This window comes from Sphaerulina musiva (genome assembly GCF_000320565.1).
Source record: "Sphaerulina musiva SO2202 unplaced genomic scaffold SEPMUscaffold_11, whole genome shotgun sequence".
NCBI classification, from domain to species: Eukaryota; Fungi; Ascomycota; class Dothideomycetes; order Mycosphaerellales; family Mycosphaerellaceae; genus Sphaerulina; species Sphaerulina musiva.
The window spans coordinates 696,978-722,827 of NW_016017393.1; the positions used below are offsets into that span (position 1 = coordinate 696,978).

Consider the following 25,850-nt stretch of genomic DNA (forward strand, 5'->3'; position numbering starts at 1 on the left):
TAGGAGGTATGGCGAGAGAGTCTGTTCACTGTTGCAGATCTCAAAAGTTATTCCCGGGCCGGGCTCCCGCTGTCGGTTTTTGCTGTGGACAGATAGTTGGCGCCACATCATTCCCAGGTGCACAAACCACAAAGCCTATCGCGACTTTGCTCGTGAGTGAACAGGAGGTCAGGGATCAGGCACAGTCGATGGATACATAAGGCCATCTCTCATGCGATCGCAGACGCGCTGCAGGTGGAGGCTGCGACGCGACGCATGCTCGGGACGGGACGCCGTGCGACGGAAAGACCGATCAGCGGTCAATCCTCCATCGTCGCTGTGTCAAGAAGAGTCATGGACTCGACTCATGATGACTGTACACAGCTGAGAGCTGTCCTGGATCATTACGAAGCAGATCCTCGGCGTGTAGTATAAGGTCAGGGAGAGAAGGAGAACATGGTTCGATCTGCATCGTCGTATTCTCTGCTGTTTCTCCGCATACTATACGGTCTATACCTGGCATCAAATCCATCGCTCCGTTCTGTACAAAGAAAATCCAAGATCATCCCACGCCTGGCACGCCCCCACCAAGGAAGTTCCTGTTCACATCCTGCCCGGCTCCACTTCGCTGTATCTGCTTGGCGCCTCACTGTACCAGTGGACGAACCGCATGCAGACGTGCAGCAGCACTCGGCGGTGAGAATCCGAGATCTGGGCAACTACTAGTAGCTTAGCCCGTGCATACATACATTAGTAGTCACAGTGGTCTTCTTTGCAAAAGAACTTCTTCTTGTCTACTACAAGTTACAACGCAACTACCTAAGGCACCTTTACCCGACGAGACAGACAACATGTCTCTTCAAGAAGCCTACACCCTGGCCCACACAGCGCAATGCCGACTGCAAATGGCAGCAAGTCGACCAGATCGAAACTTGCGCTTTGTCGTTGGCCATCTCATGCACTTCCAAGCACTACGCGTTCGCATTGTCGAAATTGAGCACGACATGACCAAGAGGTCACTATCGTCTACAAATCCATTCAACAGAAATGGTCACGTCGATTACCACATCCAGCACAAGCCTTCTAGCATCGGGCAACATTCGCCACCTCCATCACCCGAGACCTATGACGAAGATGAAGCGGAGTCTGATGAGGACGATATCGCATTCGACGACGAAGCAGACGATGGCCTATCCCTAGCACGCTTCCCATCCGCCGCGTCTCAAGGGCTTCATCCTCAATCTCAACCTCCACGAGTTGAACTCGAGCCTCCCGAGCTCGAACCAGATGAGGAAGACTACTCCGACGAGGAAGAACCACGAATTCCCGAAGAGCCTACATGTACTCCACAAGAGCTCCAGCGAGCAGTCGAAGGCGAAAGCAACGAACGCTACACATCATACTACGAAGGAGTCCGGAAGTGCGTCTGCCACGGACAAACCAATTCACCTAGTTTCGACCGAATGTGGGACTTACCACCCGATCAAGCCGATGCAAGGGAGGGCGTAACACGAGCAGTTGCTCGTATCAGCGATCCTCCAATTACGGCGCAAACGGTCTATACCAAAGAGCAGATTTACCCTCCTGCGCCGCAAGCCGTCGCATGACCGTGGGGGCATGATATGAAGCCATTTTGTTTTTACCGGAATGCGCAATCGGGATGATCTGTGATGGCGATGGCAATGGCTATATGCATGGCATGAAAAAAGTGTGTTTGTTTTTGAGCGAGAGAGCGAGCGAGCGAAAACAGAGCGACAAACGATACCCAACTCCAGCGTGATCGGCCTTGGCGCCTTACGATGCGACGAAATTTTCCTTTCGAAGATTTTTTTTGGTGGCGTTTTGCGGAAAACGGATGGATGCTGCGGTCGGGGGACCCGGGTATTGGGACTAGGCGGCTATTAGTCGGCTTTCGGTTGTCCATTGCATGTGCTTGCCATGCTTGGTAATCCGCCAAATTTTGGGGGGAAGAGAACCTCAGATTCAGTGGACTAAATAAGCCACATACCTGACATGTACTACTCATGAGGGAAAGAGATTGAAGGACCTCGGGTACATGTAGTGAGGTACCTCTTTACCTTCAGTAATGAATGACTCACCGCTTCGCAATCACAATTCGGAATCTTTTCCTCACGTCTCGTATTCTACCTTACGTGTATACGGTCTCGGCGTTCAGCTTCGAGACCCGTCGATACCAGGTAGGCAATCTGTTGGGAATAATACCTTACTATTGTATTTTTGGAAGGCGATGCTTCGCTGTCGCAGACCCGCACAAACTTATGTTCATCACTTGGAGACGACTGTAGGTAAGGTGACAATGTACCTTAAACGATGAATGTGCCCAGGAGAGAGAGAGAGAGAGAGGAGATACCACTCGACTCGAAGTGAAATGATCAGGTTGATTGTATCTGCTATCGTGGCCCTCCCGTTGGAAGTTGGAGATTGACAAGGTATATCAAGGCAATTGAACAAAATCCCACGCCTGCGCCACTCGAGTCGCTTTCAACCTCAATCGGCCTCGCCGAAATCCATATGTCCCGTCTGCTTCGCATGAGACGTGGCCCAGCGCTCCCCGTTGCCTTTATCACCGCACTGGTTGCATTTCAGCGAAAAGGCATGTGTGTCAGTATAGTAATGTCTGCTCTGCAGGACTTTGCAAAGCTCTGTCGCAGCATCCAATGCCCCTCCATCCATCTGCTCGTCGTCGAGCTGTAGTACATCGAAAACTTTGCGATCCTCTCCTGGGTCCGCGCCATTGTACGGCGTTATAGCACATACATCGTAATGTATACCCGAGTACACCAGAATACATCGCCGCGGCTTTCCTTCATTGAACTTGTGAACGTGGAGGCTCTGTACGTCAACGCTGCAGATCTCTATATCGAAGTGTTCGCTCAGGATTGCCAATTCAATCCCGCCGCCCCACGCGTCCGCTCTCTGAATCCAGCGGCAATAATCTTCGGGTTCCTTCTCGAGTACTCCCTTCGTGTAGAAATCGGATTTCTTTTGGATCGTTTGTGCTACGATGCTACGCATTTCAACCATGCCATCAAGAGCAGATCCGAGCACAGCCGAAGATAGAGCTCGGAACATGCAGCTGTTGTCGTCTGGCATCACGCGCAGGACCATGACGCCTTCCAGTTGAGGTACAGGTATCTCGGGAGGATCACTTTCGACATCGCCCTTCGTTTTGCGGGTCAAACTGAGAGGTTTGGAAGGGAAATCGCCAGAGTCGTGAGTTGGAGGCGATATTTGGTTCAGTGGCGGCAAAGACTGTGCTTGGCTTATGGGAGCCTGTGATCCGGACATTGGGCTCGAAAGACTTGCTTGGACATTTCGAGGGCTGACTGTGAGTTGTTCGCCGCTGAGTCGAAGTGGCAGATCCGAAAGTTTTGTCCCGCCATCAATCGATTCAGTGTTCAGTGCCTGAGGTGGGAAACCATGCTTCAGGTCGAAGTCTGCGACACCAGTCTTTTCTGATATCTCGTGGAGGAGATCGCTCCATAACGCGTGGCTGTCGATGCTTATGGTGGCTTGACCCTGGGGACCCCGGACTCGTAGGCGAATTGGGCCTGTCATTATCGCTGACGACACCTCTCTGCCAGGTGTTGATGTGTATAGGTAAGTGACTTGTTGAAAATGGCTGTAAGGCGCGATATTGTTTCGTGATGTCGTGTGAGCAAGGTGATGAACCAGTAAGCTGGACAATTGTGGCAAGGACGTCCACTTCAAAAAGGTGCTACGGTGCTGGGAGATGTCCTGTGTATAAGTTTGTGCTTGCACAATAACAATAACTTGGTGAATATAGGTATGAGGCGTAAGTACTACTGATACTGATCTCGATCTCACAAGACGATGATCATGCTGTTGTGAGTAGGAGGTAGAGATGCCCGCCTTGGTAGAGTAGATCGGCGCTAGTCTCGGCCATCACCCTTCCTGCCTGAGATGTCCAGGCACCAACTTGATGGGGCTCGCCAGAGCACGTGATTCAATGACCAAGGCAAGATCGGTGCAAGGACGTTCGGATGCATCCGTGGCTTGGCAAGCGCGGTCGAACACCCAGACGCGCGACACCTCTAACCAGGCGCATGCCTCAAACCTACACATCAACAACACCATTGTCGCCATCGCCATGTCGGCGCAACGACAGTCGGTCAAGGGTCGCGATAGAAGTCCCAGCTCGACGCCAGTACCGTCCACGGAACCGCAGAACGATGGCTCCCAGATTCCCGATGCGCAGTGGAAGGCCATGTCTAGGGTGCTCAATGCCATCTACGACTTCCGTACTGGCGAAGGCTTCGACCCTTCGAAGCTCTTCCACCGTCTGATCAATAAGCGGGTGCTGCCCGAGTACTACGAGACGATCAAGGAGCCCATGGCGCTGTCGACCATCAAGCGCAAGATCGCGCGCAAAGAGTATCAGACCATCCGTGATTTCGTGCGTGACTTCGCCCTCATCCCGTACAACGCGCAGGTGTTCAATATTCCCGAGAGTGGTGCCTTTCAGGATGCGCTGGTTGTCAAGCAGGAAATAGAGAGGCAGTTACAATTACTCGTGCAGGAGGATATCATAGCAGCACAGGACGCCATTCTACCCAACTTGGGCGAGATCCCCACGTTTGTGGAGACTGCGCCGGCGGTGGAGGAAGCGTCAGGGCCAGCAGAGGCGGAAGCCGAGGCGGACGATTCGTCTGATGAGGACGTCGACGAGGATGAGGATGATGATGATGAAGAGGGCGGTAGAAAGAAGAAGCGGAAGGGAGCACGAGCCTCTACGGCTGCATCGAAACGAGAGGCAGAACACGATGGGGATGAGGGCAAACGCTCCCGAGGGAGACCCCCTAAGCTGCTGACACCAATGGAGGCACGGATACAGACCATTCTCAAAGGGATTCGAAAGCCAAAGAACAATCGTGGGCAGCTCATTATCAAGAGCTTCGACCGACTGCCAGACAAGGCGCAGCTGCCAGACTACTACAACGAGATCAAGAACCCAATGGCGTACGATCAGCTCAAGCGCAAAGTGAAGCGGAAGAAGTACAAGTCGCTGGAAGATTTCATGGCGGATGTCAATCTAATGTTCAACAATGCCAAGCAGTACAACACGGACGACTCGCAGATCTATAAAGAAGCAGTTCTTTTGCAAGTCGAGGCCGGTAAATTGTATGATGCAGAAAAGGCAAAGCCCGATGATGCCTTTGCAGATGACGAGGGCAAGGTGCCGCTTCCGAACGGCGTTTTGCACAACGGGGAGCTGTACAAGGTTGGAGACTGGGTGCACATTCAGAATCCGAATGACCTGACGAAACCAATTCCTACTCAAGTATACCGCACGTACAAGAATCCGAAGGGCGAGAACATGGTCAATGTATGCTGGTACTATCGACCAGAGCAGACCGTGCATCGCTTTGACAAGCATTTCTTCGCAAACGAGATTGTGAAGACTGGACGCTATCGTGATCACCGCCTTGACGAAGTCGAAGGCAAGTGCTTTGTTATGTTCTACACTCGATATTTCAAGGGCCGGCCACGTAACATAGCTGAAGGCACGGAGATCTATGTCTGCCAGTCGCGTTACAATGAGACTCTGCACCAGTTCAATACCATCAAAACGTGGGCCAGCTGTCTGCCTGATGAAGTACGCGACAAGGATTACGAGATGGATTTGTTCGACCACCCACGAAAAATAAAGAAGTACCCGAGCCCAATCGCTTTCATGCTCAAGGATGATCAGAAGGAGACAGACGAGTTTCCAAAAGTGCAGTGGGGAGCGGAAGGGGCACCACCAAAGATTGGAGCTGTCCATAGGAGGCCACGTGGTGAGAAAGACTCTCCACCTCCTGAACCAACGCCTCCGCCCCCGCCTAAGCTGCCAACACCGCCGCCGCGACAGATTCCGCCGACTCCTCAGCACAACTACCAGCAGCCGATGGCTCAGCAACTGCATCGTGCGCCATCGAACCCAACGATGCCGATCCAGCAATATACGCCTCGTCCGCAGCAGTATCAGACCCCGGGCCCTGCCACAGTACCAAGGCCTCCCTCAACCACTCCAGTCAGTTACCAACAGCCACCCACGCCACATCAGCCTCAAACAGTCCCCCCGCGTCCCATGGTACCAACGACTAGCTACGCCCCTCCAGCAAGCGTGGTAACCAATCCTGTAGTCTATGCGCCACGTCCTCCAACTCAGGACTATCGTGCTCCGCCTCCTTGCGAAGTGTATACCCTGCCAGATGCTGCGAACCTGAGCATTCCCGCCGAGGTACGCGAACAATATCAATGCGATGAGTATGGTCGAGTGCTCTTCTTCACGACGCCTCCCGTCGCTATGAAGCAGCCAGCAGACATCGCGCAAGGCCACAGTGTTCGATATCTGGCGGAAAAGGCGCGGCGCAAACTTGCAATAGAGAAGAAGCGGAAAGAGCGCGAGGCGGAGCAAGATGACTCAAGTCGTGCTGCCAAGAAGATCAAATTGCAAGCAGTGCAGCAGGTGGCCGATGATATTGACGTGATGAAGTGGAAGGCCTTGCAAGTACTTGATAAGCAGCTCGCTGCTGCTGTCGCTGCGCAGGTTGATGATCGGGACCTGGAAGCTCTCGCTCAAGCTCAGAAGACTGCTGAGGAGCAGAAGGCTGCTCGTGATGCTAATGAGAGGTTGAGGACTGCCGTGCGCAGTATCAAACTGGGCAGTAACTTCTTTGCAGATGACTGGGACTCGAGAATCGTGTCTTAGGTTGTATCTCGGGAAGTTAGATAGTAGTGATTCTGACTGCCTTCTCTACCCAAAATCGAAAGCTCATACCCTGATGTCTGCTTCCGTACTCACACGCCGAAATCCCGGGCATTTGTCAATGCCTAGGTACCTGTTGTCGCCTTGGGCGCACATCACTCCATACTTGGTGCCGTTGACCCAAGTGTCTGGCAGGTGGCGGTAGGTCACGAGCTTGCCCCTGTCCTCAAATTTGTTTAGAGATGGATAATAGGTTCCCTGGCGCCGGTCGAATCGACACATCGGGCTTGGTCTCTAGCCTCCGAGCATGATGCACCGCATCTGAGCCGACATTCCCTTCATTAGCATCATCTGAACAGCCATCAGAAAGCCATATTTCTTGCCCTTGGCAAGCTCTTCGTACTGGAAGCGTCGAACGCCAAGCCGCTCACAGCCAAATCTTGTGTCGTTGGAGATATGCAGACGGCGTAGGTAGCCTAGGCTTGCTTCATGAAACTCCGAAGCATTATCGAAGACTGTCCAACGCTGGGAGAGCTTAGAGCTGCTAAGAGGCTTGGTTGCTGGCACGAAATGATTGGCTGGATTGTTGGCTCTGGCATCCCGCATGAAGAGGCATTGAACCTGGTCGTTCTTGGTCGCCACCTTGGAGTAGCCGCCTTCAATACCAGGGGTAGCGAAATCGCCTACGAGGATGAATTTCCGCCGAGGATATATATCAATCAGACGCTGGATGCTGCGCTGTCGAGAATTGAGTAAACGATTAGGACGCAAACTTTGCGTGACTTCACGGAAGGCGATCTCTCCTGGCGGGTAGCTGAGCGGTGTTGTCAGCGAATATGCTCCGAGTATCACGCAATGCGCCGTTGGGACAGAGCAACGCACTGTAATTGGAGGCCAGTGGTGTAGCCTTCACCAGCCAAGCTGCTGAAAGCATCAGTGACGTAGGCGAAGTGAATCTTGTCTGCCAGAACGTCCTGGTAGTCGCGGTACAGCGCTGGCATGTCTGTTACAGGCTCCAACGGGTAGTGGAATGTGTTGAGGAGAGCTCGCTTTGGATTCCAGAGCTCTGTCACTCGGAGCACATCGTCCACGTCACTAATGATCATGATATCGGTGTCATTGGACTTGATGTCGACCGCGGCCGCGCGGCAAATGGTTAAGCAGACGACAAGGGCGGCGAGGAGGACCATTTCCAGCACTCGAGGATGGCGTAAGGGTACAAACGATGATCAGCCCGTGGAAGCTTGGGGCGGGTAAAATGGTGAGAGGAGAAAGAGTGCGGGAGAGAGAGAGGGAGAGAAAGAGGGAGAGGGAGATAGAGAGGTGCCTCACCTGGGGACGTGAGAGAACCGAGTTGAAGGCGCGAGGAAAGAAGGACTCAAAACCGTGTAGCAACTGGAAGGCGAGTGCCTCCCACTCACTCCATGTAGTAGGTGTATGTACCTACCCTATGCGGTACCTTGGTACATGTAGTCAGGCATTCCCGTACGTCGTTCTTCAATCATGGGCCACTTTCTTCATGGAGTGGTTGCCTGAGGCACACTTGACCCTCCACAGATACATGTACCTCAGGTATCAACGAGTCTTATAACAGTCTGGTCTTGTGGGATGAAGATGGTTCGGAGACCGGCTCTCGTGCCTGCCGGTTGACGGCGACAGCGAGAGAGAGAGAGAGAGGCGGTGGTGCACAAAGATGACACAGATGGCAGATGAGATAATAAAATGATTTATGCGCGAGCATACATTAGTAAGGTATACCGTGTATAGGTGTACCTGCGTCCTGTACTTGGAGGTATTTACTGGCAAATTGGGTCACTGGAGTGGGTGAGGTGGGCCAAGGATTCGATCGACAGGAAAACGGAGTCTGGAAGGCTTCGGTCACTTCGGTCTGTGGCTGCGGCACTAGGAACCTTGAGGTACGATGCTGAACCGGGATGTTGGCGCGTCTTGGGACTGATATGACGATCTGGTGTCGAGTTCTGCCTGTCGCTAAGGTAGCCATGTAACTATCACCGACCTACATGTACCTACACACTCGTCGTACATCCATACCTACCTTACCTAGCTTGCATCTCTGTCGCACTGTATTATTACTGAGTCTCGTTGCCACCATGTTCCGCCCATGTTCACGCCCATATCGTCTCTGAACGCGAACCTTGGCTTCGGCCTGGAGCCCGTCGAGCGACAATGTCTGCCGGCAACCCATTCCGACGCTCACGCGTGCCTGTAGAGCCCGATGCTGCATCTGCCAACATCTTTGGTGCTGTCAGAGCCGCCCCGGATCAGGCGGCTTCCTGTAAGATTGCCTGCCGCATACCACACATGCAGTCGGATGTCGCGTAGGATGTGAGGTTGACGAGATGTTGCAGCGACACCTCCTCCTCTTCTTCCTCCTATGAAGACGGGAGGAGTCGTAAATCAGCCACATACGCCAGAAGAAGCACACAGTCCACGCAATGGAGACAGGAGACCACCTGCAAACGACGACGACGCAAGGGGAAATTCGCGGGACACACACACCTCGGAAAACGACCGCCGCGAAGACGAGTTCACGACAACAGCAGCCTCTTCCGCGGTGGACCAGGCGGCGAGTGACCAGAGAGGAAGTCTGCGGCGTACGGATGCGGCGGCCGGAGGCATGCGGGCTCCTTATAATCCATTCGCCAGAACGTTGGCATCAAGAGAGGCAGGATTTGGATTGTCGGAAGATAGCAGGGAGACCGCGGAAGGAGGCGGAAGGGAGAATGAGCAGAGGGCAAAACCAGCGCTGGATGTGGATGCATTTAAGAATATATTGATGACTGGAGCTCCCATACCAACAGGTCTGTCGACGCATTTGGGCACACCTCGCCCACATCACATCACCACCGAAGCTCCTGCAGCATATGATGCTGCATATGGCGCGCATCCAGAGTCGCCGCGGGACATACACCATGACTATGACTCGACATCAGAAGACGATGAGAAATCTGAACTCATGGGCATTGGGAGGTCTGAAGATTTAGCGCCACCAGCACCGCCTAAGCCAAAGACCAAAGGACCACAGACAGTATCCTTTGCGGACTTTGATCAGTCCATACCTCCAGGCTTTGTTTCATCGCGCTCGCGGTCACCTCATATCAACGCACAACACTTGACTGGTATACTGCGGTCAGCCTCGCCTAGACCGGGCAGTGATCTCAACAAGCCTTTACCGGCGCCTCCAACAGAACCCACAGAGAAATCATCTCCAGCTTTAGCTGATGCTAGCGGACCTCTACCGCGGGCGGACGTGCAGAGCCCCACGACTTCATCATCCGCAAAATCGATTCCGCCTCCTCCGCCCACGAGGAAGTCTGGAGCAGGCCATGGTCGCGCACGAAGCAGCTCTAATCTTTCCAATATGACGACGGATTCAACATCATCGACGCTCGCGGATTCTGGCCCCTCGACGTCGTCAAATAAGCTTGCGCCACCTCCTCCACCAACCAGAAAGTCTGGCAATCATTCCACAGCGCAGCCTCAAGCAAAAGGGCCGTCCTCTCCTCATCCCGAAGCTAGGCTTACACCGCCGCCCCCACCTCCACTGCGACGACTTTCCAGCAGGTCCGCGCGAGGCACATCGAATCTCGGTCGGCAAGCCTCAGAAGACGGCTCGAGTATGGCAGAGACTACGCCCGCGCCAACGACCTCTGCACCCCCGCCACCGCCGCCCCGTCGTCCTGGCTCTAAGCGTACGAGTCTTGACGGGGCACCCAGCTCATTCCCACGCAGGCTTAGTGGTGAATACTATCGAGGGACTAGCTTTGATAGTGAGAGGCCCCCTTCTATTTCAAGCTTGCAGAAAGTAGCCGAAGGTGGCGAAGGCAGTGAGCAAGCTAGTATGTCGCCCGGCGCAGAAAGAGACATTCTGGCAGAGATGAGCGCCTTTCAAGCCGAGATAGACGCGCTCTCACAAGCTGCCAAGGCCAAGTGATACTCTCCCATGATGATATGAACTCCAATTTCCCAATTCCCTCCACCTGCATCTTGACGCTTGTAGTATAGTTCTTCAGATGATGACATCCACAACTTCTGGAATCTTGAGTCTGTTGTGATGATTGTCATCTGTGTCTCAATGTCAAATTGGTAGGATCATCAAACACTGTGCTCCCAGCCTGCGCGAACACAGTACCATGAGACAGCGCATAAAGGTGTCCCAGTGATGAATGATGCCGCCCTCAAGACCTTGATTGAGTAAGGTAAGCTCCATGTAGACAGGCCACGAGATGGAGAGGGGATAATAGATTGAGCTACGAAGTAGTAGCAGCAGGTCCTCCTTTGAAAAAGTCTTGTTTACCTCACCCCAAGGTAGTAGTAGATGAAATGACCGTAATTGCACTATAGTCCATACGAGTGAGGTAGGCAGTTAAGGTAGGTGTTGATGAACCTATCCCATCATTCCTACACCGAGAGAAAAAGAGTCGAAATATACGTAAGCTGTATATAGGTACTGTACCTTACTTTAACCGCCCAATTGAAGTTTGTAAGATGAGGTTCAAGCAGTCTGTTCTAAATGGCTCGCTTAATTTCCGTGCTAGCTCATGTCTATTTTTTTGGGCTACGGGCAGACCCCAATTCCTTAGTCATCAGCAATTGGATGGATTGAACTCATTGGACTAACACCAGTGCATTGCACTACCTCGAATAAATAAGAAACCCCTCTCGATTCTTGGATTTGACAGGGCTTGCTTGGAGTAGCATAGTGTGCGTAGTATATCGTCGGAGTAGTATATAAATCAGAACTGTGTCGACATCAGGACCGGATACTGAAATTCGTGAGGACACACCATTAAGCGTTTCCACATACCAGATGGTCAGAGGCTTGATATCCGATTTAGTATTACTTTGCAACAAGGCATATCCAATGTCATACCACTACCTTAAGGGTGTATGTATGACAAACCTGGTGATGTACCTTACACGGATTCCCTGCTGATGCAAAGGTAGTCAATTTTTCGGTGCGCCTCATGGTCTTCGAGAAGTCACGGTGGGTCTGGCGTCAGTCAGCGCACAGCAGGTGCATGGAAATAAGAACAAATGGAAGGGGAACCACATCTGACAATAAATATAACCAGTTTCACCATGCTTGAACGCTACAAATCCTATCCCCAATCAGAATGCATATATATGCCCCCAGAAATGCCGCCTCCCAGGTCACAATGACTATTCATGTCCCGTCTCTCATAGGTCCCATCTCGCAACAACACAGCATGAGCCTGGCAATTCGTGCAACAATCATGAAAGCGTGATCCACATGCAGTGGCGCGTGGGTTTGATGCTCCGGACCGACTTGATCTCCCCTCATACTCTCAGGGTGCTCTTCCAATTCTTGGTAGTTTCCAAATGCTCCTGATCCGCCAATCCCGAGTCCCTGGCGATACTACACGCGTGACGCTCCGCCGTTTGTGTCATCGTGAGAAGAGTGACTTTGAATCTGACGTTGTCTTTCAACGAATTGCTCGCGCATGACTTCGTAGAGAAACATGAACTGCGACTCTCCTTGCACCATCATCATACGCTGCTGGCGAAGTCTGTCAACAGTGTCGGCGATGGGATCTTCCTGATCTTGTAGATGATCGAGTTGTCCCGAGAACAGGAGACTCAACAGGTAGTCGAGTGCGATGAAAGTGCCCGAGCGACCAACACCAGCAGAGCAATGCACGATTCTGGGATTGTCCTGGTCGGTCCGCGCAAGGTCTTCGGCGAATGAGGTTCCATTCGTTGTAGCAGTCGTCTCGGTCGATGGTGCACGATTGAGCTGGGCCGACAGCCTAATGAGTTCAACTAATGCTCGACGATCGTCCCCTTCAGGCACTAAGAAATCTGGCCAGCCCGAAAAGAGTAGATGCCGAATTTCCATCTCGTGAGGCTTTCCATCGTCCTGAGTGATGGCCACCCGAAGGTGACGAATCTCACTTCTCGTCCTGCCATCACGGTGCAGCTCAACGAGCTGCACCTCTCCGGCGAATCCATCGTCATAATGCTCATCGTGTGGAATGGTGAGCGGACTGTGCTCGGCATCCAGAGGATAGTACTGGAAACACTTTTCCCTACCCGCCTCATGCGTCTGCGTTAGCATGACCACCACCGCAGGATTCTTCAGCTCCGAAGCCACCATGCGATAGAAGTGGTTGACATTGGTGTTCTTTGGACCCTGCGTAGCAATGTACCGCCTCTTGCCGAGCTGGATTGGAGAAGCATTGATGTAGTCGCTGACACCTTCGCCCACCCTCAACTTGATGCGGTTGTGCGCGAAGGGCTCCACATTCAAATATCGATTCCGCTCTTTCACGGCCTCGTCGTTGAGGCGGGCGAACTGCGAAGGCGGGTCATTCGGTCGCAGAGGATGCTGTGTTCCTTGGAGAAGCCGATTGCGCTGCTGCCACTCCAGGTCGATGAATTTGTTGTGGAGATCGAATTTGGTCTGTCTGAGAAAGGCCGGCAGGGCAGACGATCGAGGCGCAGCCATGTGTCGGGAGGATGCAGATGCCGTGGAGGTGGTGGCGCATGCGGCAGCTGGCTTCAGCAGAGTTCTGCCTCTTGCACTGAAGAGACTTCTCGTGCGTGGCAGTAGCTCCTAAAGTCGGCTGAATGCAAGTGGAAGTGAAGTGAGACAATACCTGGTCAATATCTTATGTCTCCAGCCAGCCCGCTAGCCAGCCTCTCTTCTCTGTCCCTCGGTCTCTCTGCCGTTACTACTGTGTCGGAGCTGTATCTGAAGCCACAACGGCTCCCCAGTACAAGGTCAAATGGAGGTTGGAAGCAATAAAAGTACAAGTACAAAGCGAATTCGCGCAGCGACTGGGGAAAAGAGAAACGTTCCTTCGGATCGGAAGCAATGGGAAGCGAAGTCTCAGGCTCTAGTAGTACGGACGATAGGAATATGGTTCATCGAATCACACGGTGACGCCTGTTGTGTTTCTGAAACATGCCAAAAAACACAAACCGCTGTCGATCCCTGCGCGCTTGTGCTGACGACGTAATTTAGGTCTACCTCACTTATCCATGCCCTCTCGATCTTGCACCCGTCTGGCTGAGCACCATAGCGCACCCATGGATGCATACCCACATTCTGCATGTCACCGTCCGTCAATCACCATCACAGGTCCCTGCTGCGCATGCATCATCTGAGGCATATCGCAAAACAACACGGCATCACACGAGTGGCAACTCCGTGGCGACATTGTGCCCAAGGGACATTCGCCGCTCCCGAACATATCGCGACGAGATTGTGCTATTGTTGGACACGACGTTCCAACTTCCAAAACACCCTCCCCTGAGCACCGTCAATACACTTTCAATTGCTCCGAAGTAGCCAGGTCAGCCCTAGTTCTACCTCCTAGCCGAAACCGGCAAATATTCAGCCCTATCGTGGTATTGCAGCCACTTCCAGATCGGTGATCAGCCCTACTCCAGCCCTACCGAGTCCAGGTCGACCACGAGTCTCTCCACATCCACGAGCTCACCTTTCCATATCCTCCCCTTCCATTCTCGGATCCGGCCAAGACGAGACGCGAATACATTGTAGTCGGTAGAACATGGCTCCATGGCTGCGGGTCCTAGAAGCCTACGCCGTCGAAGCCCTCCTCCGCACCCCCGCCTTCCACCGTGGCGTAGAAAAGGTCGCCAAGCAGGTCCATCGGATACGCCATGGTCTGCCTCATGAGGAGCCTGGCGGAACTAACATTTCCGATTCGTCGAAACCTGGCTTTGGAAAGCACTTCATTGAGGAGTTGAAAGGGCAGCTGGGGCAAGCAGAAAGGCGAGAGCTAGAAGAGGCGGCGATGAAGAAGAGGACGGACGGAATAGATGCAAGAGGTGCTGTGAGTGACGCTGATACACAGCGCGCTGAGAGGGTGTGGCAAAGCATGCAGTCTGCAAAGTCGGGACACACTGGCCAGGCGAGGAAGAGCACAGCACAAGAACAGGCCGATGCGGATGCTGCGTGGAGAGAGACGCAGGCCAGACTGAACGAGAAGCCAAAGGCGGGCTTTTTGGGCGCGTATATCGATGCAATCAAGGAGCAGATTGGAAATGGCAAATCTTCGAGATGATGATGCTGGCAGATTCTCCTCGAACGTATACACGGATCACTCTGGACGCACCGCAGCAGGAACGGTCTGAATGTGCCGCGATACACCAGACAACGTTGGATGTTACTCTCAAGAACGTCGGGCGTTGGCTGAAGGTTCTATGAAGTCTGCGCGGGTGTGTAGAAGAGATGGTTGCGCTGATGATCACGTGATTCGTCAGCTCATGATTGCGCGGCAAACCAAACACTACCTAGGTACCTAAGCTACACTCAGTGTACTATCGCCTCTCATCGTATCAGCATGCAGGTCACAATACCACCAGCGCTGGCGCCATCGACGATGGACGTCTGAAAAGTGGTCAGGTCATCCCTAGTCAATGATATCTCCCCGCCACCACGGATTCTTTCGCTGTGCTCGACCATACCTGTTTACAGCTTGACTATTGGAACCTGTGGTTATCCGGAATTCTACTTAGCAAGCTACGAACTTACGAACACCACCGATCACGCGGACGGCGAGACTGTGCCTTCCAGATCAGGATGCCAAATCTGTATCGGAGCCGCTCAATATTTGGCCCTTATCTACTGCGGGAAGGCACTTTTCCTTCGCCCAAGCTGGACAAGAGCACCGGCTCATCCAGCTCGCTCCTCGAATGCGACAATAGGCCGCGATCACAAGTACTTATGTGCGTAGCACTGTTTTGTATGAGCGGTCTTCCAGTAGAAGCAGTCCGTAGGGATGGTCACTATATACTGTAACACTCGCTTGCTTTGCTTCTACTTTCGAAGAGCGGAAGCCTTTCCTTTGAGGTTGTGAAAACTCTTACTACAGTGTATTTTGGCCGAGGTCTGAAGTATGACTTAGGAGAGAACTAGGAGATGTATTTGTTGAGATCGAACGAATGCACCCTGGTAGCGCTCGGGATATAGCTTGGAAGAACAGAAAGATGGCTGAGGAGATTGCAAAGGGCGTTCTGGCGAAGGCGAGGTGGAGTGAAAGCGAGCTTGTTAGTGATGGTAAGCCGTATGTATAACGCCATCGTCTTCAGAGCACTTTCAGAAGCTGTGGTGAACAAATACAATGTTGCGTTGGCAAATGACATCGAGTTCTACCCTCAGCGAGCACTTCCAATAACCAGAGGTGAGGTTCTATGAGAACCGTGCCAACAACGCAAACCAGTGTACTCTCGGTGCTAGTCACGCCAGGCGCCACACTCACCAGGCTACCTAGAATATTATACAACGGTATCCTTGGCGGTTCAGGAGAAGCTCCACCGTTTCCATACAGGCAACACCGTTATTATTAACACTGAAGGAGCCGAGAGACATTCAAAGTGCTTCATAAGTCTTCTCTTACAAGCCTTGCTAGTTACGCCCAGTCTCATTCTTGGTACCTAGGATACCGCAAAATGCTCCCAAAGCTCTTGGAGTGCGAACGGGGGTAACAAAGCTGTGCTCAGGCTAGCTATAGGTACCTAGTTGACACCTATGCTTCAGGAAACAACCGCCGTACCAGACATACAGACTGATACAGTGTATTTGCATAAATCTTGGTACCGAGCTAGCAATGAGAATAGACCCTGGAACATAGTTAAATTGATGGGCTCACAGTCCCTGACAAGTTGCTGTGTGAACTGTGAACTGTCGGTGCGGATACAATTAAGCTTTTCCGACGGCGCTTCTGCAAAGACCGGCGGGCGGATGTGCCTGAGGTGTCTCTTCCATCTTGTATGCTAGATGCGCAGCACAATATAATTAACACACTAGAATACGATAAATGCCCAAGGGACACCAGAAATAAGTAACTTCCAGGTTGTCAGTTGTAACGGCACGTGGACTGTTCTGCTGAAGAGTCGTTACATGGCACAATAGGTAAACTTCGCCGCGCTCGAGAGGGAATGAATGATTGGCTCACAAGAGAGGCTGGCCCTGGGTCCCGCCACCAGTGTCCGGAACCTAGAAGTTTAGCGTCTTGTGCCCGGCAGGCGTTGTCTTTCTCTTTGTGGACCGCATGCGTGCGGGCGACTTTGTTGCTTCATTTTCTCTTTCACACTTGCTCCTACACGCGGCGTGCTGTGTGTGTGTATGTGTGTGTGTGCTGGACGACTTTCTCTGTTCTACTGCATTCGTTTGGGCATATATTGGCATCTTGTACGACCAGGAGAGACAGTGACAGGTGCCCATCTCGCGACCAGCATACCTGTATCTGCCGACAGCATTCTGCAGCAGCAGCAGCACCACCACCACCACTCGTCGGTCCTCATCACATGCTGGCCACTCCTTCACTCGCATAACAGCGTGCTCGTCGAACACCTTTGAGGTCTACCGGATAGCAGGTCACTTCGACTCCGCCCAGAGCAGCTCTACCTCCCATCACCCTTCGATACGAAGAGCTCCCGCCCCAACCGAATTCCACGCGCACAGAGTCACTTCCCACTACGACGCCGCCGCCATAGTATACTCTAGCTACATTCTACTCATCCCGTCATGTCGAACATCATCGGCAATCGCAACAGCACCCCCGAGACCTCGTCCTCCTCGCTCGGCGGCTCCACTCTTCGCCCACCACGCACGTTGACAAGTGCTGGACACCACTTGCGTGCTTCCGCCGACATGAGCGCCTTCTCGGCCGCTTCGCCGCTCGCTAATCGAGGTATTAGGCCTGCTTCGGAGGTCTATTTCAACCAGTTCAGCCAGGGTGGTAGCTCCTCAAACCCAGACGAGGTGGCAGAGCGGGCCGCTCAACAATGGATTGCGGACATCGATCAGTATGAAACCACGCTCGAGGAGATGGCTGCAGCGACTCTGGACCAGGACTTCAAGGACGAGCTGAGCGCCATTGAGCAGTGGTTCCGTGTGCTCAGCGAGCCTGAGCGCACGGCAGCTCTTTACGCGTTGCTCCAGCAGACTACACAAGTCCAGATCCGCTTCTTCATTCAGGTGCTGCAGCAAATGGCCAAGAGTCACCCGATGGCTGGTGTCTTGTCTCCCGCCACTTTCAATGAGAAGGAACCCATGACATCGAGGATGAACGACGCTATCAATAAGCTGAATGTGGAAGGTTCGCGCGCTTCCTTCGGGTTTGGCAGTAAGCCACCACCTTCGCCAGGTGCCAAGCGAATGTCTGGCCTCGATCCGAACACGATCAAGTCCATGTTTCCAGATGCCGCAAACGCCATTGAGGATCAAAAGGCGGAATTCCAAAAGACTACTGGGAGTGTTCCAAAGAGCAACAGGAACAGCGCGGTTGGGGACAGGTCATCGCAGTATATGCCTACCATTGCAGCGCCAGAAGAAGATAAGAAGAATGGATCTTCTGGTATACCATCTGGTCCGTGGAGAAGCAGCGGCGGTTCGCAAGGTGGTGAGAACCTACCTCCCATTGGCAGGCCCAAGTCTTCATCTAGCCAGCAGCAAGGTAGCCAGCAAGTGATGGGCCAATTTGGCGTGGGCCAGGCTCCTTTATCTGCAGGGCTGCGCTCTGGCAGACCGTTCCCCATCTCGAGTGATAATAACATTCAGAGTCAAACTGCAAGCCAGCTCGGACACAATGCTGACGGCATGCCGATACTGTCTCCTTACGCGCCTGGTCAAAGCTGGGCTTCGATGACCAATACTCCTATGGTTGCCAACTTCAGCCAGCAACAGAGCGCCTCCCAGGCTGACATGGTTGCCAATGCCACTGCCATGAAACTTGCCGCTCTCTCTACTGTCAACAACCGTATTCACCTTGATGATCCTCGCAAGTTTCGTCGTACCCGTTCCTCGGAAGGGCAGAATGGTCAACAGCCACTTTCACCGGCCATGCCAGGTCATCTCATCTTGGACCCTATGGGCCAGGGCTTCACACCCCAGCAAGCTGCTGCCCTTCAGCAACATCAGATCAACACCATTCTGCAGAATCAACGCTCGCGTCCATCGTCGCCAGGTATTGCCATTACCGGTCCACCTGGAGGCAACCCTGTCATGAACATGGCTGGAATGCAGAACAATGTAAGTACTAGCAATCTTAGTGGCATATTTTGATCTCACATTCTCAGCCCGGCTCATTCGGGCTAGGGTGGCGAGCTGGAAGACAGACATTGCTTAAGCCCTGACCTCACATCACTAACATCTGCTGACTTTTTCAATTCAGGGCTACCTGGCAGCCTACGACAATGGCATGGGACAGCTCAACAACGGTATGGCAGGCATGAACTTAAGCAACTTTGCTCTCGGCAACTTCGGTAACGAGGGCTATCTATCGGATGCCAGTGAAATCAATCGAGGCAGATCACCACGGGGTCGACGAGGTAGCTCCAAGCCGCCGGAGGATCCAACCGATATCGCACTACTGCGAGACATCCCGAACTGGCTACGAACGCTCCGGCTCCACAAGTATACTGATAATCTCAAGGATATGAACTGGCAGGACCTGGTCGCGCTAGATGACGAGGGTCTCACAGCAAAAGGTGTCGCAGCGAAGGGCGCGCGGACCAAGTTGTTAAAGGTATGCCCATCCCTTCGAGAGGCGAAGCCAAGCCTTTTACTGATGTTTCGCAGGTATTTGAGCAAGTCCAGCAAGCCCAACAAGAAGGCCGCCTCTAGAGATGGATGCCTGACCGACGTCGTGGTGCTCGCTTCCACAGGCTTGGTAAGCTTGCGAAGAGAAGATATCTTCTTCCCAGCCGAAAGATGTGGGCCATAGACAACATCAGCTGGCGGCGCAGTACGATCATGTACTTTACCCAATGTCGGCAGTCATGGCAGACGCATTGCACCTTGGTCGGAACGGTAGAGTTGTGGAGGAAGAGCAGGCGTGTGCTCGCGTCAAGTTGGGCAGCAATGGGAAATGACACGTCGATGCAGATTGAGACGGCGGGCAAATAGGTTCGTGCTGCGAGTGTTGCGTTTGTATCACGCACTATTAACGACGAACTATGGACGACGGATATTCATGGCGAGGCGTGCGCGGCATTTTGCAAGCAAGCAATGGGGTTAGGGAAATGGTAATGGGATATCTGATCAAACAGAAAAGTTGTGCTTCAAGTCTCCGATCAAAGTGGCCTATCAGGGCCCTCAAGTGTCATGCTTTTGGGCAAAAAGACTGGAAGAAGAGTACTCTTGCAACACATGTGTGGCTTGACGACTTGTGTGAGGCGCCAGATTGTGTCGAGGTGAGTGTCGAGGTCGTTCTACAGAGGCCTCCTGTTGACTTGAAACAGTAAACGAGTGAAACGTGCCAAGCCTTTCTAAGCGCCACTCCATCCCAATCGCCCTTCACTGGCGCGAGAGGATCCACCGCACGACAATAAGAAACGACAAAGGTAACAACTAAAAGGCGTTGGAGTACTTGTTGACGAAGTTTTCATTCATCTCTAGGTTTCCATTGTACACGTTCTTTCTTATTCTGCATTCACGGCGTTGCATTGTTCCCTTTTTGCTACTACTTTGAAGAGATTCCAGCTTTCTTCACTTGTCTCTTCCTTCTGTTTCATTTCCTACCAAACCGTGCTGACGCATACCAACGACTACGACTTGTCTGAGACAGTTGATACTCGAAAGTTCAAGAAGCAAGATCATTGCCACTAGCACAAGACGTTCGTCCACGACACTCATTGAGATTTACCAAAACCAACAGCGAAGACTTTGCACCTTTCTCCGACACCTTCTGGCAAGATGTCCAACCTTTTCCCCATTATCCTGGCGCTGGCCGCCACAGCGTCTGCAGCAGCAATCCTCCCACGTGGCTACTCCAATTCCACCACCAATACAACAGTCGGACATGCATACTCTCTGGTAGCAGAGTACTCTGGTACCAACTTCTTTGACCACTTCACAGCCTTTTCCGGCTCCGATCCAACAGAAGGTCACGTCCAATACCAGACCCTCGAAGCTGCAGCAGAACAGGGCCTCATCGGCTACGTCTTTAACTCCACCTCCAACACCAACAATGCATACATCGGAGTCGACTCCCAAAACGTCGCCCCGAACGGTCGCAACGCAGTCCGGTTGACAAGCAAAGACACATTCAACGCAAGCTCTATGGCCGTCATCGATGTCATACATGCCCCGTCGCAATACGGAGCCTGGCCAGCCATCTGGCTCCTCGGATCCCAGGGTACTTGGCCTGCATCCGGCGAAAGCGACATTCTCGAATTCGTGCACCAGACGAATTACAATGCCATGACCTTACACACTTCGCCGGACTGTGTCGTCGATAACGTCACCACGTCTGCTCAACAGGGCCAACTCCTCAATTCCAATTGCAATGCCGGTAATGCCGGGACGGGATGTAGTGTTGCCGCATATGATCAAAACACCATGATATTCGGTGGCGGCAGTGGTAGTGGCGCCGCAGCTCCCAACAAGAACCAGAAGAAAAGCACCACCGCCCAAACCTTTAGCACCGCCGGCTCCGCCTTCAACAGCCAGACCGGTGGCGTCTACGTCCACGACTGGCAACCCGACGGCATCACCGTCTGGATGTTCCCCCGCGAACACCTCCCCGCAGATTTAGTCGCAGGCTCCCCCAACCCTTCCAGCTGGACCCAAACCCCTCTCGCACGCTTCACAGGCGCGGGTTGCAAATTCGACCGCGCCCTCCAGGAAATGCAACTCATCATCAACATCACCTTTTGTGGCACCTGGGCCGGCAAAGTGTGGGAGAGTAGTGGAGCGAAGAAAGCGACGGGTGTCGAGACGTGTGAGCAGTATGTGGCGAACCACCCGGAGAAGTTTGCGGATACGCATTGGGAGCTGGGTAGTGTCAAGTTTTTTTCGAGTACGGGGGAGAAACCGGGTGTGGGACCGTTGTTTTCGTAGGACAGAAGGAAATCAAAATCGACAGGAATATGGGCTTGGGCTTTTTGAGGCTGGGAAGCTTTGAAGCTTTTGCTCAAGGGTATTACAGTACGTGCCTTTTTTTTCGGCGTTGCATCTTGCAGTTTTGCGGAATAGGAGACGTGAGCGGGGTGGTTTTTTTGTTTGTTAGCAGCCCAGAAGCATCTCGAGCGAGGGAGTTTGGAATACGAGCCGCGACGAAACAGTAGCATTTTCTTTTGCAGCGTAGGAGCATAGCAGGAATCAAATAGCACTTTGGAGCGAAGACATCACATGGCAACTTACCTTTTCCCAATTTTTCTTCCCTTTTCATCGTTGGTGGCTCTAAGTTTAGCATATGCCAATTATGCTCTTCTCAAGCACTCGATTTAGTAGTCTTCATGAACTTGAATGGAATATCGGCGTATCTATACAGCCCGCCGTATCTACCCTTTGCACACCTCGACTCAGTGCTGTGTCAGCCTCGCGTAGTCTCAATGTCTCCGGATGCTAATACCTCCTTTTTACCACTTCACCGCCCCTTTTTCACCCAATCCTGCACGCTCTCCCTCACGCCGTGCACCTTCTCCTCAGCCATGGCCAGCCCCATCTGGCTATGCGCTTTTCCGGTCTCAATGAAATGCCTCACGCCCTCCTTTGCCCGAATGTGGTTATCCGCAATCACGGGAAATTTTTTCTCATACTGCCAGATCAGGTTCCCTACATTTTCCGTCGTCCTCGGCACCACATAGTGTGCGGCCACCACGCCGGTCAATATGGGCGTCACAAAGCGAAAAAGCACATTCCGATTCCGTGAAACTATGGTACCCGCCATGGCAGCCACGAGAACGTATATGCCTCCAGGCAAGAGCTTCTCATTGCTCTCTTTGGGAGGGGCCAGAGAGGCGATTGTGTTGGTGAAGTTGTGTTCTGCAGACATGAAGCGCGTCATACCGTTGTTGATGGCATCTTCGGTGCGGGTCGCATAGGAGTGGAGAGCAAGGCGACCGTTGCGAATTTGGGCGGCGAGTTTGTCAGTGGGCGTGGGCCGTCTAATCACGGTCTGCTGCTCTTGGGGAGAGTCGTTTTGTGGTTTGTATGTGATGCCCGAGGCCGGGGGAGGCGTTGTTTGGGCAATCTCGCGGGGAGAAGGCTCGTCGTAGTCGTAGATGGATTTCTTCAGGCGCTGCAATGTACTGTTAGTGGTGTGCAAGGGGGATGCGAAGTGGTCTTCTAAGAGGGTTGGCAATCGTACAATCTCTCTCACGGCGTCGGACCCGGCTTCCTCTGCGTATGCGCTGCGCTTAGGGAGAACGACGAGGCCAGCGACGAGGCCGCCGAGGGGCAGAAGGTGGTGGCGGAGGAGAGGAGCGGCCATCGCTCAGGCTGTCGGTGTCGGTGTCGGTGGCAGGCAGAGACGAAGGGAACGAAGTCGCTCTCAATGGCAGGCTGGGCAAGCTGGGCTAACAGGCAGTTCAACAGCTGTAGACGGCGGAACTCGGAGGAGAGAGAGGCTTGGCATGTATCGTCATTGTAGGCCAGTGGTCTTCACTTTCACTTTTCCTTTTCACTTTTGCCTTCACTCTGTCATTCTCTCTCTGGTCCTCGATGCGAATATGAAGCGAGTTGCGAGGCAGCGGACATGGACGTGTCCGTCATGTTCACTGCATCAATCACAACGGAGAAGTCTCGTTTCTTCCAGTCGTACCAAAGGAGCAGCCGCGGCAGCCTCCAGTGCCATCGCCGACGACTATCGACCCATATCGAAGGCCAATCCATCCATTGCACACGACGATCGCACCCTTCGCCAGGTTTTCGACTCATCCGATTTTTGGAAGGACTTCTCGTCAAAGCAAAAGTACCATCATGGAAAGAACAAAAGTGCTGGCTTGTTCCAAAACCGTTACCTTTCTGAGCCCGCTGGATTCGAGCGATGGGCCAACAATGTGCTGCAAAAGTGCCAGAAGATTGTCGCAAAGGTCTTGCAGTATGATAGCATAGACCAGTACAAGCGCATCACCCGTGATATGGATAGACTGAGCGATCTCCTATGTCGTGTCATCGATCTCAGCGACTTTATACGCTCCGTTCATCCGGATCGTCAGATACAGCACGCTGCAAGCCAAGCCTATGCCATGATGTTTCAGTACATGAACATACTGAACACCACTCGGGGCCTGGACACACAGTTGAAGAGCGCTGCAGCGATACCCGAGGTCTGGGACTCGTGGAGTGTGGAGGAGAGGACCGTCGCAGACATCCTAATTAGGGACTTTGCGAAAAGCGCCATTGAGCTTCCCGAAGAGCAGAGACAGGCGTTTGTGGACATCTCAGACGAGATCGCCGTAGTCGGGAATGAATTCGTGGATAACATGTCCGCGGAGAAGCAGGTGCTGTCGATCGAAAGCAGTCGCATGAAGGGCATGGACCCGGTCTTTGTGAGGCAATTGACGAGATGGGGTACTGTGAATCTACCTACAGAAGGCAGGATTGCAACTTTGGCACTGAGATCAGTTGAAGACCCAGACACAAGACAGGAGATATACATGGCCAACAGGACTTCGTCCGAAACGAACATACAGCGTCTGGAGCGTCTGCTGAAGAAGCGTGCGGAGCTGGCCAAGCTATCTGATTATGAGAGTTTTGCGCATATGACCCTTTCAGACAAGATGGCCAAGTCGCCGGAAGCTGTCACATCTTTCCTGGATGGCCTCGCACAAGTTAATGCGACACGAGTGCAAGAGGAGCTTCGTGAACTGTTCGAGTTGAAAAAAGGCGACGCTCAACAACATGCCGATCGAATGAATGCCTGGGACAGAGAGTACTACACCGCCCGACTACTCCAGTCGATGCGGTCGAAAGCACGAACGCCAGACGTGTTGAGTGCTTACTTCTCACTTGGCACAGTCTTTCAAGGTCTCTCGCGTCTCTTTCATCGCCTCTACGGTATTAGACTCGTCCCTCATGAGACACTTCCTGGCGAGACGTGGAATCAAGATGTCCGCAGGCTGGATGTGATCGATGACCACGAAGGCCACATCGCCGTCATCTACTGCGACCTTTTTGAACGATCGGGAAAATCACCCAACCCAGCGCACTTTACTCTTCGCTGCTCTCGTCGCATTTCTGACGAAGAGATGCAGGAAGCTGCGGAAATCACCTCGCAGCCTGATTCTCCTTTCGCAACAGCCCAAGAAGCAGTCAACGATGGTCTAGCCACAAACTTCAACCCTCGCGACAACAACGCCCTCTACCAGCTCCCTACTATAGCTCTAATTTGCGACTTCTCTCGTCCCACACCTTCCAACCACTCTTCTCGCTCACCGCGACCGGCACTACTCACGTTCCGCGAAGTGACCACCCTCTTTCATGAGATGGGCCACGCCCTCCACTCCATTTGCGGTCGAACAGCTCTACAGAATGTCTCCGGAACCCGATGCGCCACAGATTTTGCCGAACTCCCTTCCGTGCTAATGGAGAACTTCGCTTCTGCGCCTGAAGTGTTGGCCTTGTATGCCCGCCACTGGGAGACCGACGCGCCCCTGGACCCATTACGTGTAGCAGAGCGCGTCAACATCGATAGAAGAATGCAAGGCGCCGAGACAGAATCTCAAATCCTACTCGCCATGCTCGATCAACGCTTCCATTCTTCCCTTCCCCTCCAACCCACCTTCAACAGCACCGCCATCTACCACGAAACTTGGAATAAATACTCTTCCATCTCGGAGCCCATGGGCACATCCTGGCATGGCTTTTTCGGACATTTGTTTGGATATGGTGCGACCTATTACTCCTACTTATTCGATCGAGCCATTGCGGGGAAGATTTGGAGAGACGTATTTCAGCGACAAGTTGGTGATGCGATCAATCCGGAACAAGGGCAGCTCTTCAGAGAAGAGATGTTGAGATGGGGTGGAGGGAGAGATGGGTGGCAGTGTGTTGCTGGAGCGTTGCAGGACGAGACCGGTGTGCTTGCTGAAGGCGGGAAAGGGGCTATGGAGACGGTGGGGAAGTGGGGAGTACATACCTAGTTGTTATGAGTAGGGTTAATGAAGGGAGATTGGTTGGCTGTAGATAGCTGTAAATACGTGTAGGAATCTGTGTCGGAGGATTTTGCGCAGGAAGATCTGAAAAACAAAAGGGAGATCTTGGATATCAGGATAGATTGTCAACTCGATCACTCTTTTCCAATCTACCTACTTACCGACACCAATTTTCATCAGGATAACTTGAGCGCCTGAGAATCCTCTCCGAACCATCTTGATGGTACCTAATTGAAGAGAA

General features: G+C 52.8%; 11 protein-coding genes across 11 annotated transcripts; 7 read left to right on the forward strand and 4 right to left on the reverse strand.

Moving 5' to 3' along the window:
• Positions 1-267: 267 nt before the first annotated feature.
• Positions 268-2,081, forward strand: SEPMUDRAFT_151797 (uncharacterized protein). The gene has a single exon (XM_016907050.1). It carries the CDS (start codon positions 831-833, stop codon positions 1,584-1,586), a length of 756 nt encoding a protein of 251 aa, XP_016757007.1. The 5' UTR covers positions 268-830; the 3' UTR covers positions 1,587-2,081.
• Positions 2,082-2,406: 325 nt separating this feature from the next.
• On the reverse strand, positions 2,407-3,767 carry SEPMUDRAFT_151798 (OTU-like cysteine protease). Its single transcript, XM_016907051.1, has one exon. The coding sequence runs from the start codon at positions 3,556-3,558 to the stop codon at positions 2,488-2,490; it is 1,071 nt and encodes a 356-aa protein (XP_016757008.1). The 5' UTR covers positions 3,559-3,767; the 3' UTR covers positions 2,407-2,487.
• A 340-nt stretch (positions 3,768-4,107) lies between these two features.
• SEPMUDRAFT_151800 (Bromodomain-containing protein) lies at positions 4,108-7,983 on the forward strand. Its single transcript, XM_016907052.1, has one exon. It carries the CDS (start codon positions 4,112-4,114, stop codon positions 6,713-6,715), a length of 2,604 nt encoding a protein of 867 aa, XP_016757009.1. The 5' UTR covers positions 4,108-4,111; the 3' UTR covers positions 6,716-7,983.
• SEPMUDRAFT_111374 (uncharacterized protein) lies at positions 7,060-7,902 on the reverse strand (the record flags this gene model as incomplete). The annotated part of the gene is made up of 3 exons (XM_016900913.1): positions 7,060-7,063; positions 7,116-7,526; positions 7,595-7,902. 3 exons carry the CDS (start codon positions 7,900-7,902, stop codon positions 7,060-7,062), a joined length of 723 nt encoding a protein of 240 aa, XP_016757010.1.
• Positions 7,984-8,758: 775 nt separating the features above from the next.
• Positions 8,759-10,707, forward strand: SEPMUDRAFT_158990 (uncharacterized protein). The gene is made up of 2 exons (XM_016907816.1): positions 8,759-9,008; positions 9,082-10,707. Exons 1-2 carry the CDS (start codon positions 8,900-8,902, stop codon positions 10,665-10,667), a joined length of 1,695 nt encoding a protein of 564 aa, XP_016757011.1. The 5' UTR covers positions 8,759-8,899; the 3' UTR covers positions 10,668-10,707.
• A 1,097-nt stretch (positions 10,708-11,804) lies between these two features.
• Positions 11,805-13,513, reverse strand: SEPMUDRAFT_151801 (Y_phosphatase-domain-containing protein). The gene has a single exon (XM_016907053.1). The coding sequence runs from the start codon at positions 13,200-13,202 to the stop codon at positions 12,114-12,116; it is 1,089 nt and encodes a 362-aa protein (XP_016757012.1). The 5' UTR covers positions 13,203-13,513; the 3' UTR covers positions 11,805-12,113.
• Positions 13,514-13,739: 226 nt separating this feature from the next.
• Positions 13,740-15,859, forward strand: SEPMUDRAFT_151802 (uncharacterized protein). The gene has a single exon (XM_016907054.1). The coding sequence runs from the start codon at positions 14,272-14,274 to the stop codon at positions 14,785-14,787; it is 516 nt and encodes a 171-aa protein (XP_016757013.1). The 5' UTR covers positions 13,740-14,271; the 3' UTR covers positions 14,788-15,859.
• A 1,393-nt stretch (positions 15,860-17,252) lies between these two features.
• Positions 17,253-19,352, forward strand: SEPMUDRAFT_120787 (uncharacterized protein; the record flags this gene model as incomplete). Its single annotated transcript, XM_016901635.1, has 3 exons — positions 17,253-18,758; positions 18,901-19,254; positions 19,308-19,352. The coding sequence occupies 3 exons, from the start codon at positions 17,253-17,255 to the stop codon at positions 19,350-19,352; spliced, it is 1,905 nt and encodes a 634-aa protein (XP_016757014.1).
• A 1,071-nt stretch (positions 19,353-20,423) lies between these two features.
• Positions 20,424-21,569, forward strand: SEPMUDRAFT_53027 (glycoside hydrolase family 16 protein; the record flags this gene model as incomplete). The annotated part of the gene is made up of 2 exons (XM_016909252.1): positions 20,424-21,044; positions 21,123-21,569. The coding sequence occupies 2 exons, from the start codon at positions 20,424-20,426 to the stop codon at positions 21,567-21,569; spliced, it is 1,068 nt and encodes a 355-aa protein (XP_016757015.1).
• A 374-nt stretch (positions 21,570-21,943) lies between these two features.
• Positions 21,944-22,979, reverse strand: SEPMUDRAFT_93153 (uncharacterized protein). The gene is made up of 2 exons (XM_016910603.1): positions 22,822-22,979; positions 21,944-22,752 (listed from the first exon to the last, which is right to left on the reverse strand). The coding sequence occupies exons 1-2, from the start codon at positions 22,942-22,944 to the stop codon at positions 22,099-22,101; spliced, it is 777 nt and encodes a 258-aa protein (XP_016757016.1). The 5' UTR covers positions 22,945-22,979; the 3' UTR covers positions 21,944-22,098.
• Positions 22,980-23,182: 203 nt separating this feature from the next.
• Positions 23,183-25,696, forward strand: SEPMUDRAFT_136239 (mitochondrial intermediate peptidase; the record flags this gene model as incomplete). Its single annotated transcript, XM_016902763.1, has 1 exon — positions 23,183-25,696. The coding sequence occupies one exon, from the start codon at positions 23,183-23,185 to the stop codon at positions 25,595-25,597; it is 2,415 nt and encodes an 804-aa protein (XP_016757017.1). The 3' UTR covers positions 25,598-25,696.
• Positions 25,697-25,850: the final 154 nt, after the last annotated feature.